This window comes from Gamsiella multidivaricata (assembly GCF_025024155.1).
Source record: "Gamsiella multidivaricata strain RSA 2152 chromosome Unknown BC939scaffold_12, whole genome shotgun sequence".
Taxonomy (NCBI): domain Eukaryota; kingdom Fungi; phylum Mortierellomycota; class Mortierellomycetes; order Mortierellales; family Mortierellaceae; genus Gamsiella; species Gamsiella multidivaricata.
In genome coordinates, this window is record NW_026251720.1 from 340,092 (window position 1) to 356,339 (window position 16,248).

General features: G+C 49.3%; 4 protein-coding genes across 4 annotated transcripts; 3 read left to right on the plus strand and 1 right to left on the minus strand.

Moving 5' to 3' along the window:
* The first annotated feature begins 2,786 nt into the window (after window positions 1-2,786).
* Window positions 2,787-3,052, plus strand: BC939DRAFT_442438 (uncharacterized protein). The gene has a single exon (XM_051554392.1). The coding sequence runs from the start codon at window positions 2,797-2,799 to the stop codon at window positions 3,025-3,027; it is 231 nt and encodes a 76-aa protein (XP_051415340.1). The 5' UTR covers window positions 2,787-2,796; the 3' UTR covers window positions 3,028-3,052.
* Window positions 3,053-4,745: 1,693 nt separating this feature from the next.
* Window positions 4,746-5,820, plus strand: BC939DRAFT_526430 (uncharacterized protein; the record flags this gene model as incomplete). Its single annotated transcript, XM_051561364.1, has 1 exon — window positions 4,746-5,820. A coding segment is annotated over exon 1 (1,029 nt), but the record flags the coding sequence as incomplete, so codon positions are not given.
* Window positions 5,786-10,020, plus strand: BC939DRAFT_442441 (uncharacterized protein). Its single transcript, XM_051554393.1, has 2 exons — window positions 5,786-6,601; window positions 6,770-10,020. The coding sequence occupies exons 1-2, from the start codon at window positions 5,970-5,972 to the stop codon at window positions 9,960-9,962; spliced, it is 3,825 nt and encodes a 1,274-aa protein (XP_051415342.1). The 5' UTR covers window positions 5,786-5,969; the 3' UTR covers window positions 9,963-10,020.
* Window positions 10,021-10,761: 741 nt separating this feature from the next.
* BC939DRAFT_442443 (uncharacterized protein) lies at window positions 10,762-15,524 on the minus strand. The gene is made up of 11 exons (XM_051554394.1): window positions 15,199-15,524; window positions 15,030-15,082; window positions 14,744-14,751; window positions 14,540-14,596; window positions 13,849-14,433; window positions 13,601-13,737; window positions 13,380-13,502; window positions 12,815-13,265; window positions 11,960-12,712; window positions 11,535-11,846; window positions 10,762-11,425 (listed from the first exon to the last, which is right to left on the minus strand). The coding sequence occupies exons 1-11, from the start codon at window positions 15,250-15,252 to the stop codon at window positions 10,854-10,856; spliced, it is 3,105 nt and encodes a 1,034-aa protein (XP_051415343.1). The 5' UTR covers window positions 15,253-15,524; the 3' UTR covers window positions 10,762-10,853.
* Window positions 15,525-16,248: the final 724 nt, after the last annotated feature.

Below are 16,248 nucleotides of genomic sequence, written 5' to 3' on the forward strand. Positions count from 1 at the left end.
GCAAGATAGGGAAGATAGGGGAGAGGAACAGATATATCCCCCTTTTTTGTGGTCTTCTCTCCTCACTATGTTATGCAGTGGGAGTTTGGCCATTTTTCTTTAGTGTGTCAATTTTCTGCAAAGAAGAAAACGGAATGGGATGGACGGGATAAAATCTTATCACGAAGGTCTTTGATTGAGAAAACCTCAGAGATCGTGCCACGGGAAAAGAGTTTCTTGGCCTACAACCTATCCTTGGAGCTGTGGCCATGGGTGGCTGAATCAGCTAAATGTGATGAAGCCCAATGCGACGACGTACTCTAATGATCCTTTCAGGGCCACCCAAAAAAATTAAGGGTACAATGATACAAATCCACATGGCGACTCAGAGCCCCGCATAAATTCCGAACTGCTGACGAAACAAGAACAAGACACCACACGACTGGGTAGTTCCAGCACATCCTTTTATATATCTTAGTCCATAAAACATACGCAAATCTAAAACCACGGTCGCGTCGATCATCAGAACCAGAATTTTTTTTTGTTCCTTTCTCGTTTTTTTCGCGACAAGAAACGCATCAATTTACTTCTATGGCCCTGACGAATAGATGGTGCATACGCGTGAAGAGAATGCATGCATTACAAAGGTAGGACCATATAAACTTATTTTCTTTTCATATCTACATCCGTTTCTTATGACCTTGGAATTCCTTTCCTGTAAAATACATTGTCTGCGTTGGTCCTGAAGAGGATCCTCCTGCATATTGCCTCCTAACCCGCACTGCATATGTTATAGGCTCTTGCATTATTTAATCTGCCTTCTTACAGCTCAACTTCACCCCCCCCCCCCCCTTGACTACCATTATCATTTTCTTCGCATATCTGTACCTAAATATTACAGCCAGCAATGAATTCACGCGCATATTGAACGTAGGGTAGGGTCATGGAGCAACGGATGCGGGACCGATATGACTAGGCCAGATGCTGGTGATACAATTGGATGAATTCGCTCCCTGTTTTTTATCTAAACCTTCTCAGTGCAATTCAGCAGGAGAAAGCGGGAAAGAAAGAGCGGAAAAAAAACTAAAAGCTATATGATTAAACTTGATGCCTGTTGTTGAATAGAAATGCAGAAGAAGTATTTACCAAGGTATTTCATGTGCGTTTTCAATCTGACCTTTGTCTTAGAAAGGCCTATGTCTCTACGGCGCAATTTTTATTGGCGTTCCTTGCATTATAAAACCTGTCAATCTTTTTCGTTTTCTGCTTTGTCCTCCTCTATGGTTAATTAGCACACTTCTTGAAAACTTAGGTGTGCGAGCAAAAACCACTCATGTTGTCCATGCAGGCATAGTTTTTGATGTCCCTGGTACTTTGACATAACTTTCGAAGAAAAAACTGGCTTTCTGGGTATGCAAATGAGGGATCCCTCCATCGTCAATGAATGCAGTGCCGATTATTCAACGATCTTTCTTCCCCTTTTCATTGACAGACGCGCCTTTTCCCTTTTGGTTTTTTCTCTCCTGAATCATCCTTGCTCGATCTCTCGCTGTCTTTTTATTTTTGTCCCCGTATATCTCTTGCTGGTTCTGGTTCAATCTCATGACAGACCTTGACCGCAAGAACCTTGGAAGGAACTGGAGGAGATGTGCAACCTGATTGAGATTAAGTACTTGGCAGAGTCTGATTATACAATCAGGGGATACACCCCCTACCAAGAGGGTTCCAGGAGGGGCCATGATTCAGACATCAGCTGCAAGATCGCTCAAATTATGCACACCCTAAGCAAAATAAACCGATGCATCCTCATTCTATAACCCTGACAACTAAAAAAACCCTCGGCCTGCCCTCCGTACGTTCGTCATGCCGTATGCATATTCTCTCTCCCCTTCTCCTTTCCCTTTCCTTCTTGCAACTTGTTCATTTTCGGTACCTTCGACAGCAAACCAAAAATATATTAAGATGAGATCTCTCGAGTTTTTCAAATGCACCTTTAACTTCCTTAACCACCACAATTTTCCCAAAGACTCCGTCGGCTTCCTCACCTTAGACCATTTCGTCCTTTAAGTACCGCCGAGCGCATCAGCAGGTATCTTATTCATCCCTCCCACCCCCCTTTTTTCCATGCCCCTCTCTCTCTTCAAGTCTTTAGCTCAGTGTTTTCGTCCGCAGTTCTGGTTTCTTTTGCCATTGATGTTTTGTTGAAAATTAGTCACAGTGGATGGTATATTCATGTCATGCCTCGGTCCTTCAGTACTTCGCCATACTGCTGAATCTCCTCTTTGATATTTTGAATCCAGCTCCTGCGCGTGTTTCTACTCCTGTCATCTTTATCAGTTTCTTTTTTTGCGCTGATCTAATTTTATTTTATTTTATTTTTTGGTTTTTTCTTCTCACACGGTTGTCGACAAAAAGAAACAGCCCTTACAAAGGTTGGCTGCATCAAAATCTTGAATCGGACCAAAAAGTTCATCATAACTATCCCTTTGTTATTTTAAAAGACCATACATATTTCTTTGAGACTTGACTATTGAGAATGGGTTGATTTTAAAAGGGCATAAACAGAGTCGATGAATTTAATTGCAAAATGATGCTTACTCTGTGCTAAGCAGCAAAGGTAGCAAAGGTGATATGGCGGCGGCAGAAGTGTCAAGGAAATGGTATTTCTTTTTCATCTTTCTTTTATGCATACGTACTTTCTATATAGGTCCGTTTCTTTTTCCGTTCTTTATATTTCATTCTCTTTCTTTTTAAAAGTTATACTTGAACGCGTTTGTTAACTCTCCCCTTATATTCAGAAGAGGGAGGTTGATTTTAATGATTTTTTGTTTTATTTTTGAGAGCCAACGACGCGTATTTTGTTTCCTCTGTTGGTGTGTATTTTTCAGAGCCCAAATGCATGCATGGAATACAGGACACAGACCTTCTTTTCTGATCACGGACCACGCAATGTATCAGTGGGAGGTTCTTCGGAAATTCAGGCACCACACAAATAACCATCCTGCACTGTTGCTACAAGTGGAGGGGAGGGAGGGAGATGGGAATTGAGATTTGAGGAGTGGAATGAGTTTTCTTATGTTGATTTTATTGTTGTTATTGTTGTTGCTGTTACGATAGATATACCTTCTTCCTTTCTGGACTAAGAAAGAAAGAAAGAAAGAGAGAAAATGGAAAATAAGAAATAATGAAAAAAGGAAATGAAAAATAAGAAATGAAAACTAAAAAATGAAAAATGAAAAAGGATTGTCGCTAACCTCTCTTTTTTTGTTCCTCCCCTTTGTGTCCTCCTGTTTGATCACACACCTGTAGTTCCTCACGATAACCGAAAACAACACGTCGCTTGTCTTCACCCCTTTTGACCAGGAATATATTTTATTGTTTATTATATTCTGTGTCACCTTCCCCCTACAATCCTTCAATACAGTTTTACCACAGAAAAGTATTCACTCCCTTTCACTCTTACTCCCCTTGAAAGAGAGACCGTCTACCCCCTCAGAGACAGACACCACTCGATTGTGATCATGTCGAATCTGGTTGGCCCCCAGCCCAGGGTTTCAGCAGCAGCTGCCACAATCACCCTGACCACCGCCTTCACCACCACCACCACCACCACCACTGCAGCCACAGCCATCCTGGACACACACATCAGCAGTCTCTCCACCCCTCCTGGACTGTCATCGTCGTCATCGTCCCCCTCCTCAGCAGGGTCCTCAATATTTTCCCTCCTGGGACCTCAATGCCACCACCAGCGCCCTCAGCAACCTCCACAACACCAACACCAACACCAACACCATCCCAGCCAACTCCACCTCTCCTTCCACACCACCCGCCTTGACCAGACCAACAACGACCCTGACCACGACCACCTCGGCCGCGCCCACATGTCCCCTGATCGCCCCCGTTTCCGCCCCCACCAGCACCATCAAGAAACCACAGCTGCGGTGCACGACATCGACCGCCTCAACAGCCAGCGCAGTCAACTGTCGACCACATCCTACGCGGGACGCAGGCAACGAGGTAAACTGTCCTTCTTCTCACTACTCCCTTTTCCTTCGATCCACACCAAGCTCTTTTCTTCGTTGGAGACTGCATATCCCTTTCCCTTTCTCTCTCTCTCTCTCTCTCTCTCTCTCTCTCTCTCTCTCCCTTTCTTTCTTTCTCTCTCCCTCTCTGCCGCAAAACTGCTCCCATTCCAGCTGCATTCATCGCGTACGCAACTGCCCCCGCGATCCCATCCAGACACATTCCTTACCCATGGAAGCCCCGTCGCCGTCGTCCCCATGCTTACCCAGACACTCCTCTCCCTTTTCTCTCCAACCCATGTCAGCCGGAGCTGACGATCATCTAGGCTACAGTCCCCATGAGCGCCATCACCATAGTCGGCACCACACTGGCGAGATGGAAACCAATATATCGTCGTTCCATGGCACCAACCACCCCGGGACTGGTCACGCTCGCACACATTCCGGATTCTTAGAATCCCGGCGCTTTCATTATGCAGATGATGCGCGTCCTTCAGAGCAAACACGTCCACAAAGCAATCTGTCCATGCATGAGGAACACAGGCAAGAGCAAGGACATCGCCATCCGCTACATCAACTGCAACAGGTATGTTTGAACGATTCATTCGAAATCTTTCCAGTGCGGTTCTATGCAGCATGGACGGCATCATATCTGCCATCCTGACAAGTCTCCTTCTTGCACTCCTCTCTGACCCCCCTCCCCCTCCCCCTCCCCTTCACGCTCCTCACATTCCTCTTCTGCAGCAGCATGCATCCGTATCCTGGGGAGGCGCATCTCCCCTACGCCAGATGGGCTCAGGCAGTTCTCCGGACCTGGAAGCTGCGGTTCCACAAGAGCAATACGCGAGCAAAGGTCGCGCACAGGCCAGCAACAGCAGTCGACCCGTCGCAGCCTGGTCGCCCTCCTTCCCGTCGTCGTCAACGGGACCCGACAGTGAGAGCAGTCGTCATTCCTTCACTAATGACAATGGTGATGCCGTCCCCCCTACTGCTGACACGAGGCATCCACCCTGCACGGCCAAATCACCACTGCGGCACAGCACCCTCACCGCGACCCCCAGCCCAACCAGCACTGCCCTGCCGCCGTCCTCGTCCACAGCCTCCACCACTGGCGCCCGCTCACTCTCAGTTTTGAATCGCTCCTCATTGCGAAATGAGATTACTTCACCAGATTCGTCATTCTCATTCCCATCCTCATCCTCATCCCCATCCTCATTTTCAACCGGGTTTTCACCTCGCCCAGCTCTGCCTTCCTCCATTACTGCAGTCCTAGCAAAGGCTTCTCCCTCACCAGGCTTCGCAGCACCGCACATATCTTCCTCCTCTCTGCTCCACAGCGCGACTGTTGGCGCAAATTCTTCAGCAGCAACTGCAGACAAAGCTGAGATGCCCGCGCTCATGTCTTCATCACCAAGTAACCACGACCTTTGCTACGAAGGGAGTCATGATCGTAACCACGACAGCGGAGGGCATGTCAACGAGACTGGGGGGACTGTTGGCTCTTATGATCAAGCAACAGGAGCAGATAAAGGATCAACATTCGTCTCAGACGCCCAGCCGAGACGCGGCCCAATTCGATCCATGGTAAAGACTGAGGAGGATCAGGAGGCGCCAAGAGCAGCAGCGGTAGGGACAGCAAGACAGGGAGGGGAAAGTGGCATCATGGGGGCAAGTGCATATCATGCCAACGATGCAACAGCAGGACCGTCAGCAATAGGAGAGACGGCTGAAGGAGGGACAGGAGGAGCTGCAGGAGCAGGGGCAGGGGCAGGAGCAAGAGCAAGAGCGGGAGCAGGAGCAGGAGCAGGAGCAGGAGCAGAATCAGCCGACTTTCGACATTCTCAGTATCCGCATCAACATCGGCATTCTGAGCTGCATCAGGACTCCCCCCCACCTCCTGCTTGTCAGCAGCAGCAGACATATCTTGGCCACCAATCGGAATCTTCTGCTGGGAGTTATTGCAAGCAGATGAAGGGATCATCTGCACCTTCTTTTCCTTCCTCAACAGCCCCACCACCTGTCACTGCAGGAGCCCCAGGGACCACAGCCTCAGTCCATCGAGCGCCTTCGCCCCCAATGAACAACCACCCTCTTCCATTCGACCAAACTGGCCAGACCCCTCATTTTCACCATGCCTTCCACAGCGACCCCAACACGCCCAGCGACGGCGGTATGGGCGGCCCTGCCCTGAACAACAAACGAAGGAGTATAGCAGATTCTCTCTTTGTCCCCACTAAAAGCGTCAAGGTCAAAGAAAAGAGAAACAGTGGCAGTGCGAGCAGCATCAGCAGTGTAGAGTCCTATCGACAAGACGAGGGCATCAACTCAGAACACCACTCTCTCGCGGGGTGGACAAGCCATCCCAAGTCTGCGTCTAGCACATCCACCTCTTCCGATGGTTCTGCGTCAGTATTGCCGGCCCAGAGGATGTCTTTGGAGCCTCAACAGGCATCGCCTTCGGCCAGAAGACCCTCGACAGCCAAGGCATCAGGCAGGGCAGCAGGCGGCTCGGCGCCCTCTCCAAAGACGTTTCAATGCACGGGTTATCCTGGTTGCAACATGGTCTTCACACGCAGCGAGCATCTTGCAAGGCACGAGAGGTAAAGGCTTCGCTTTTTTTTTTTTTTTTTTCTTTGTTCCACAATCTCAAGTGGTACATCTTGTCTGTGTTCCCAGCCCCTGTGTCCGATAGACTGACTCGTCTTACATTCCTCGCATTGTGCTCTCATCTACTCATCTACAAACATCTAAATGCCTGAACCACACAGGAAGCACACAGGGGAGAAGCCTTACAAGTGCATCGTCGCCAACTGCCCACGTACCTTCAGCCGGTACGACAACATGATCCAGCACACGCAAACTCATGGGGACCGGACCAAGAGAGACTCACTCGCCGCAGCGGCTGCAGCAGGAAATGCGTCTCGAGCCCGGTCTTCATCACTACACTCAAACCCTTTCCTGACTGGAAGACCTCGAGGAGGCAGTAGTCCAGTCGTATTCGGTTCAGGATACGACGATCTAAATTATCGGTCTTTGCAGAACTCGCCTGCCTCCTCTTATATTGCCCATAGTTCTGCCTTCTCGCAGCAGCAGCGCCACCCTTATTCGCCGCATTACCAGCAACTCCAGCAGTATTCTCATCAGCAACAGCATCAAAACCAACAGCACCCTGTGCACTTGAAGTTCCCTGATGGTACGCCTGCAATGTCTTCACACCCATCAATGGCCAGCAGAACCAACGGGAGCATTGACAGCATTGGAAACATCTATGGCGGGGATAGCCAGTCGTATCCCCCAGAGTCAGGTCCATCAACGCCCGTCATCAGGACTCTTAAGGCTAATTCGAGAAGTCTACCGCATCTGCAGCCCCGATCCTCTTCTATTGTCACAGCAGACAGCCCCAGCATGGGTCTGCAACAGAGCATGTCCGGGATGGAGATTGAAGAATTCAAGCGACGAAAAAGTGAGGTACTCTTTCCACTTTCATTTTCAGAAGATAGAGTTGCAGCAGGGTCTGCTTACGGCCACGCTCAAGGACTAGGCCAAGGCCAAGGCCAGGGAATTGGGCTGGGTATGTCATCACCTTTAACCCCTGCAGCGTCTCATACGCAGCCGCTTCCACATGTGGAAAAACTGTCACCTCAGGAACAGGAGCGCCTTATCGAGCATCGCCGATCTGCTCAGGCTATACTATGTAGGACAGGTCCAGGCGCTGGATTGAGGGGTCAACGAGGCACATATGAATCATTTTCAGAGCAGGGCCCACTAGCAGGCGCACAGGAAGGCGTTAACAGCGGGCCCGAGAGCATAGGAATAGGACCGCCCCCTCCGCATGTGCAGCATCTGTCAACTTTGAAGAAGGAGCGACTACTGGAGCATCGAAAGTCGACACCAGAGCTCATGTACGACGCCATGAAAGCCAAGAGATCAAGCAACGATCCGACGGATATGAATGTGCTGCCTCTGCCGTCGCGCGATTCCCGGTCAGGCGTGCAGTGGTTCTCGCAGATCAACACACCGTCCATTCCGTCATTTCCATTGCCATTGACCTCTCGGGATGCCCATGGAGGAGGACCAGCAGCGATATCATCAGGAAGGCGAAGGGTAGTGACTCTTGGGTCTAGCGCAGCTCATTCTGGTGAAGGTGCAGCTGATATTAGCTCTCCGACTATTTTGCCACCAATTCTTGGAACTTATGATGAGCGTCACGACGATCGTTTAACTCGGCCTCGTGCGCTCTCAGGTCATATCCACCCTCTGGCTCACCACGACCGCGTGGGATCATCTGGATTCGTTTGGCAGCCATTGTCGAACGATGAGGGTAGCAATACCAAGGATCGTTCACAATTTGATCCTACGCTTTCGCCTAGGATGGAGAGATATCTGGAGGAGCGGTACTATCCGATCCAGAAACGGGAGGTGCTTGATGCAATTGAACGAATGGATGTACGCGAGTTCCTAGGACTGAAGGCCCAGGTTGCGGGATCGTATGCGAGCGAACAGTTCCGGAACCCAGAGTTTTTGGGGAACATGGCGGCGCTTCTCTGTATCATCCGTGCGCCACATCCATTCTGGAAGAGCGCAAGGCCCAAGCGGAGTAGTGGAGGCAGTATTGAGAGTGGCAGTGAAGGCGCTGCTGGTATTAGCCGACGACAGTCGTACAAGGACATGGGGGTGGATAACGTAGAGCCTATGGATGTGGATGAACAGGGAACGATGATGGATGTCAAGAAAGACGGATCTAGAGCGAATGGACGTTCAGCGGCACTCGAGCAGCCATGTCGATTCGCATTGGATATCGACATGGATTCATTCGGACGAGATCCTGAGCCGGAACTGCGGTCGATAGAGGGATTGACGATCAACAGCTTATTCCCAACCAAGAGCTTTGTTGCGGGGTTCGAGCCCGCGATGATGATGGATCATAGGAAGGAGAGTAATGCAGAAGAAGATGAGGGGTTGCCGAGGTCTGTGCAGGGGTATCCATCGAACGCACGGATAGGACGTTTCTACTTGCCTGAGAGAGCGTTCCGGACACCGGAATCATTGCAGTTCCAACCTGATCCTTCAGGACCCTGGGTGTGCTGCCGCTTTGAGGAATATCTGGGCGTGTCTATCTGGGTGCTGGGAAGCGTTCTGGAGAAGTATCGGGAGCTTGCGCAGAGATACAAGATGGCGTTAACACTGATGGGAGAGGAGGAAACCCTTGAAATGCAGAACCGGGCGGCGACATTTGATCACGACGATGAGTGGGAGATTCGGACAGGGGAACAGTATGATGTGAAGGTGAAGGAATCGACGCTGTACCCTGAGATGGTTCAACAGGTTTGGAAAGATATGTACCAGCAGTATCACCATCAACATCAGCAGCAGCAATATCAGCAACACCAGCCGCCACACCGTCCTTCGTCCCAGCTCTTGTCACAGCAGCAGCAGGCTGCCGTGCCTCCGCATATGACGAACCGTGTGGCGACTTATGAAGAATACCAGAAAAGTCGTTGGCAAGCTGCGGACTCTAGACGCGAAAGCTATCCAGCTCTACTACCATCGTCGTCGGCTGCGGCGCATCACTATGACGATCATTATTATCAGGGAGAATACCATCCACAGTCCCAATATCAGCAGCAACATCGATTACCGCAGAACGCGCATCAGAGCTATATTAACCACTGCGAGGACCTGTCGAGTGGACCATCATCCCCGAACTCGGTGCACCAGGATGATTGTTTCCAAGAGGATGTCCAATCGAACGACTCAGCGGCTTCGACCCCACGGCAGCACTATCGTCACCATCAGAATCAGGACCAGAATCAGAATCATCCATACCATTATCAGGAAGGATCTTCGAACCCGAGTGCTAGCGGTAGCAGTGGTGATGCGAACATGCACCGCCGCATCTCGATTGCTGAGCTGTGTAACCCGATGCAGAGTCTTGCGACGGCGCGCGAACGAGATTACTAGAAAATATTGTACCATCCAAGCACGATTGGCATTTGTAGTTCTTTAATAACAATCCAAGGAGAATGATCGCTCTATTTTATCCCTTTCTCCGTTTTTGAGGCCATTGCAGAAATTTGTGCTCCTATCCTTCAACTATTGTGGGCACAGTGAAAGGCAGTTGTACTTCTTTGCTCTTGAGGTGCTTCATATTTGTCCTGTAGACCATCATCCCATAAGTTCATGTTCGTCGCTGCTCCGCATGCATTCGAGCGTCCACGTCGATCGCTAGATTACACAAACACTTTAAAGCATAAGACGGTTTATTTTAAGGTTCGATCGAGTTACGCACAGCATTTTCAGCAAAGTTCATTTGGAACTTGGAAGTAGTGGTCTCTTTGGGTCTGGTGGTCCTTACAGTGAAGTTTCTATACTCATAGTAAACTAGACTATATCTCAACCTGGGGATCAAAAGCTTTGGTTCCTTTACAGAAAATGAGAGTGTTCCCCTATACAAAGCTCCCTTAAACAGAGTTGACTGTAGTTAGTGTCCCGCGTCATGCTCATAGTCCATGCCCGGTGAATGAAAGACCTCCATAACACGCTGTCAATACGGTGGCCTTAGGGAAGATCAAGGGTCGGACCACCAAATGCCAGCAATGCAACCAGGAAAGAGGTCGAGACCATAACGTTGACTACAATATGGCTCACGCACGTCCTACGTCTCGTAGAGTACCAAGAGTGGCTCCCGGAGCTGATGCGCCTGCGGCAACACTAAAGCGCCGTATAGAGCGGCAGAGTGGAGGACGAAAAAGAACTTTATCGCTCACTATCTCTGGAATAAGGGATAAAAACTGGCATCAAAAATAAAATTGTGAATATTATTTAGATATTCTAAGTCTTTTACGAGGCGGGCTATGGATCCAAAGGACCTTTGCGATCTCCATGTTGGTGGCGCTGTGCAAGTATTTCATCTCCTTCTACGTAGGGTGGGGGAGGAATTGCGTTATGTGTACCATCGTGCTGTGTCTCTTGAGGATGATGATGATTATCATCATCCGTTTGGAGCGTCTCATGCTGTCCACTCTCATGATAATGCTCCTGCGGCATTGAAGATTCTTGCAATTGCTCGTCATCATCCTCCTTTGCTCCCGCTGTCGACCCTTCTTCTCCTTCGACCGGAACCTCTTCCTCATCATCTTCGGGGTACGGATCAAAGACCCACTCTCGCTGTTCGATCAATGTATCGATAATACTCGACTGTTTGCCCGTATTGATGATGCTCGTCAGATCATTGACCTCCTGACGTAGAAGATTGGGCGCAAAACAGATGGCGAGATTTGCAGAGTCCATTTTTGTGGTATGGTACTGGTCCTGGATGCGGCCCAGATGCATCATTAGGTACTGAAGCGTACTGAAGTTCGGCTCTGGAAGTGAATGCACCAATGATTTGATCGTGTACAGCTTCTCGTTGTAGTCACTAATGTCTAGTAGTTTCCGTAAACACACACACACACACAATATGATTGCTCAGTCAGATATATATGCACCGCAATTACATGAATGTTCACATAAAGAATGAACAAGATTACTTACCGGCGGCAGCAATAAAGCTCGGGTAGAAATCAAACAGCATCAGGGGTTCACGCAGTTCTCGAAAGTACAGCTTCAAGAGGGCCGCAATCGTGTTGATATCGGGCTCTTTCTCAACAAGTCGCGCAATATCATTCGCGCCCTCGTTAAACGCCCGCTTCAGGTTCTGGATCGACGCCATGTGTCCTGATACACGGTAGATCCCCGCTGTCGCTAGTCCGCGCGCCTCGATCGCCTTGATGCAAAGCTCCACGACCATGGGCACCGTCCTGCCAGCTTCGACTACCAGCGATCCGCCAAAGACTACTGATCCACCTAGATACGCGGTTAGAAGAGAAAAAAATAAGATCACATCTCTGAGTACTCAAGAGCCATGAAACAACCTCCATAACAAAAAGTCCAGCTAAAAGGGGTAAAGGCGACTTTACCTTGTGCAGCTTTGGGGTCTACTGCTTCCTTCCTCAGTCCTTTCTCCTTGTACTTGTCTTTGGCCTTATCCTTGCTCCTATCCTTTTGTCGTTCCCTATCCTTTTCCTTCTCTCTTTCCTTTTCTCTCTCCCTCTCTCTTTCCCTATCCCTATCCTTGTCTCTGTCCCTTTCTCTCTCCTTTTCCTTGTCCCTATCCTTCGAGAAAAAGTTCCGACTCATGTTGGTGAGCTTTGCCTTGGCTCCTTGGTGCGATGAACTACTTCCAGGTGATCCAACATCCTGGCCCGCCTCTGCAGACCCATAATCCGACGCATGTGTATCCTGATCCTTCTTAAATGGTGATGACGAACCCTGATTGTTCTGATCACGACTAGACTTCCGCTTCGGGTTCGAAAACTGTCGACTGCCGTGATTGTTCGTGGCAGTTGCTGTCGTTGCCGGTGCTCCTGCAGTCGAAGCCGTTGTAGAATGTCTCAAGTGAGGATCGCTGCGCTGAGGCTCATTATTTTGGGTATGATGGCTATGGTACGGTTCCTCCTCCGCCGGCAACCTGAGTCGTTCGTCCTGGGCAGACTTCCGTCTAGGAACATGGATCCCCTGTGCAACCATGCTCCGGATCCCGCGCGCCTTGTCCATCTTGAGCGGGCTCTTGTTAATCGTCTTCAGATCTTTTCCCTCGATCTTCTTGTTCATCTTGAAACCTGATGCCTCTCCACTGCCTGCTGTTTGGCGCTTCAAAACTTGGATCAGATCTAAATCAATAAAAACCAATAAGTCAGCAATCCGATTGTAGACATATAAGCAATATAAAAGTAACACTGCTGGAGTGTGTAAACACAAAGATAGGAACTCACATGGCTCTTCTGACCCAGGGAGTTCGTCCGCTTGACGACTGGCCAGCGAGGTCTTAATGTCCTTGACCCAGGCTTTCTCATCGCCCCCAGACGCGTCCTGAAGTAACAGCCGCACGCTCGCCCCAGGAGTGATATAGAAAAAGTTCTTCTTCTTCGTCAAGGCCTGTCCGTTGACCGGCACCTCTGCCGCAACTTTTTCACAATCAAAGCACCCAGAAGGCTTGACCTGCGTCACTTGTCTCAGTCGGTTCATCGAATCCGTGGACGACTTCAAAGAGTGCGCGTTCTTGATAGCCCCACTCTCGTCGCGGTAGAAGAGCAAGAACCCTTTATAAACGACCACCCAGTAATCTTTCCATGAGCTGATAGTGGCATTGGTCGACACTTTTTGGGACTTTACGCGAAGCGATCCCTTGCGCTGGATATTCTCTGTGGGCAGTTGATTCAGTTCCTACAACAGGAAACCCCACCAATTTCGCAACGAGATAATGCGTGTGAGCAACAGCCTTATCATTCACTATCCAATGATCAAGGCACCGTGCCTATCAAGAACTTTCAACTTTACCAATACATGGAGCTCCTCATCTGAAAGACTGAGGTCCAGCAGTTGACTTTGAAGGATGGTCTCGTCTACTGATGCCTGGCGCTTAGGGGTTGGACTCCGTACTATTGGGGACAATGTAGATTGCTAATTGATACCAAAGACGCAGAAACTGGTTAGATGATCAATGAGAGCGTGCAAAAATTCATCGCATGTTTTCCCACGTTTGTGTACCCGAGCATTACATGGGCTCTACTAGATTCGGCTGTCACGATAATGGGTTCGGACTGGCGCTGGTTCCTTTGCAGCGCTGGACTCATTGGCCGATCCCAGGTTGTCTCTCCTGTCGATGTATTGAAGAAGTATTGAGAACCACCTTCATCTACAGGTTTCAAAGGACGGGAAATGCGAGATTAGTTTCTTGCTTTCTTTCATTCGGAACCATCTTTTTAAGTGCTGCCCTTTGGACCCTCATAGACAAGGAGATATATACCTCGAGCGGCATTCCATCCTTCCGGCAAAGACTCTTCGTCAGCTGCATAGTCCTTCTCATGAGAGAGTACCTCAGTAGTATGGTTGTCGTGGTGAACGTTGCCATGGTCTGAGTAATGCTCCGCTGACGGCATAATGGATCCAAGAGGAGGAGATGCAACAGCCACAGCAGTGGGCATTTTCCATGAGGTTTCCTTTGTCATCACATTGTAGTAATAAAGCCTGCCATTCGAATTGGTTGTTGCGCTCCAGTTAGGCGGCAATACGACTTGCTCCGAATCTGACAGGCTGTCCGTAGGTTCTGGTGGCGGCGAGTGAATCTGCGCGCTGTTGGAATTGTCCATCAAGGGACTTGACATGGTAGCGTGGCTCGATGCTGTCTGGCGCTGCTGTTTCTCCTGTGAAATTTGTGATCCATGCGGAGCGATATCGTGAGGCCCTTGCAGCGCCTCGCTGTCATGATCGATCAGATATTCCATTTGATCCTGCGCCTGCTGCTGCTCCTGATCATGATCATGATGATGTTGTTGTTGATTTCTATTCCGATCCTCGTGCTCCAACGTCGCATCCTGAACAGTTTGTGCAGCTAAACGATAGCCGTCATTGAGGTAACGCAGTCGAGATCGGTATGTTAGAGACAGATCGATCAAAAAGCGCAGGCAGTAGACGTGAAAACAAACGGATTCTCTTACCTGATAGAAGCCGGCAGCGGTTTGCCGGAAAGACCCCCGACAAGCCGTTACAGTCCCCTATATAATTCGACAATCAAATTGAAACCGATCATTGACAGCCAGCCAGGAAAAGGGGGTCGTTAGGAACCAGACGCAGAACTGATCCAGGTCCATTCGCTTATATTTCAGCTCGATGCAGTAATCATAGGAAACCATCGACTATACCTTCCCACCTAAAGATGATTGCAACGTGTTCAGTTAGCGCGTAGTTTACAAATTTTTTTTTAAAAAAAAAAAATGGAGAATGACCGCGTGTGAGTGAAGGAATTGGTTGCGGGGATGTGAAAAGTCGCCGCCAGTAAATTTCAGCACCGCAATGCAATGGATTTTTTCGTGTGAAATACAGAGCGTTATCCACAAACTGCAGCTCTAGTTTTTAGTGTTCGCCGCTGTTTACATAGATCCAGAGTTCCTGAGAGAAGAAATTGGAGAGGGAGAGAGTGCGCCCTACCATTCCTCATGGGAGTTGTCCTTTATCAGAATGTGGTCTCCCTTGCGAAAGGACTATGGGACATAGGATAGCAGAATAGACGATCAATTGATGGGAGAGGAGGGGTAAGCAAGGGAACGTGAAGGGCGACAAAGCAAACTGACTGGGCGTGCTTTCGATTGTCCCTTACGAGCTCGTCCTCGTGTGTTGCGGTGTAATCCCACTCTGCAATAGCCCACTGCATGGTTCAGTTGGTAACAGCTATCGCTGTCGGGGAGGAGGGGTCAAGACGAAGGCAGGCAGTTGAGTTCCGATTCCTTCTTCCAGGAGATGTCAAGGAAGCGAGACAAAGAAGAGGAAGGTCGATCCGGTGGAGTGTGCGAGGTGAGTAGGAATGAGCTGGTGCGGAATGAAGAAGGACGTCCAGAAGGTGTACGTGTGTGCAGGTGTGTATGTGGGTGGGTGTGTGGGTGTGGAGTTGCGCCTGTTGAAGAGGTGTAGGAGAGGAAAGGAGGACAGGAGGGCAGGAGCTGAGTGTGTGTATGTGACCCTTTTTTGGTTCACACTTCCTCGAGAGAACAAGGGGACCTCTCAGCTGTGCACAAATGTGCATCAGCCAATCGCCCTTGAATCAGGCCGATAGGCCTGAACTGGAGGATTGCGAGTTGCTGCATTTCAGCGTCAGATGATGATGGAATGGATAGCCTGCGGTCATTTTTTTCCATGAAGACAACGAGAAATCATGCAGTAATGCAATATGCTCAGTTCTGTGTGGCCTGGCCGCTTCGAAGGGCTGCGAGACTAGGAAAACAACTGATAGACTGTACACGTATCAGGCTCCTCGCCTCTAACCCTCATCAGCGGCTCTTTAGCAAGCCTGAGCGGTCGATAGCTTTTTTTTTTTTTTTTTTTTTTTTTTGGCTTTAGATATACAGCCAACCATATAGCAATTGTAACCAATTGACTATGTCGTCCTTAGAGAGAGTACTATTCACTGTTAAAGGATGTGGATGCGTACCATTGCACAGACAAGGGCTCAGTTGATGTCGCGTGTTTTATCCTGTTTCCCTCCAAGCACATGTCGGTTCACGGAGGACACCTTGCAGAAGCGATTGATAGCAAGGCGCCATGTTCACATCCCAGGTGAGGTGAACGTGAGAACATTGCTTCGTTGATCGGGATGGCTAAGGTTGGTTGTTTGTCCGAGGGAGCTCTTTAGGCATCCCAATGCATACATGTT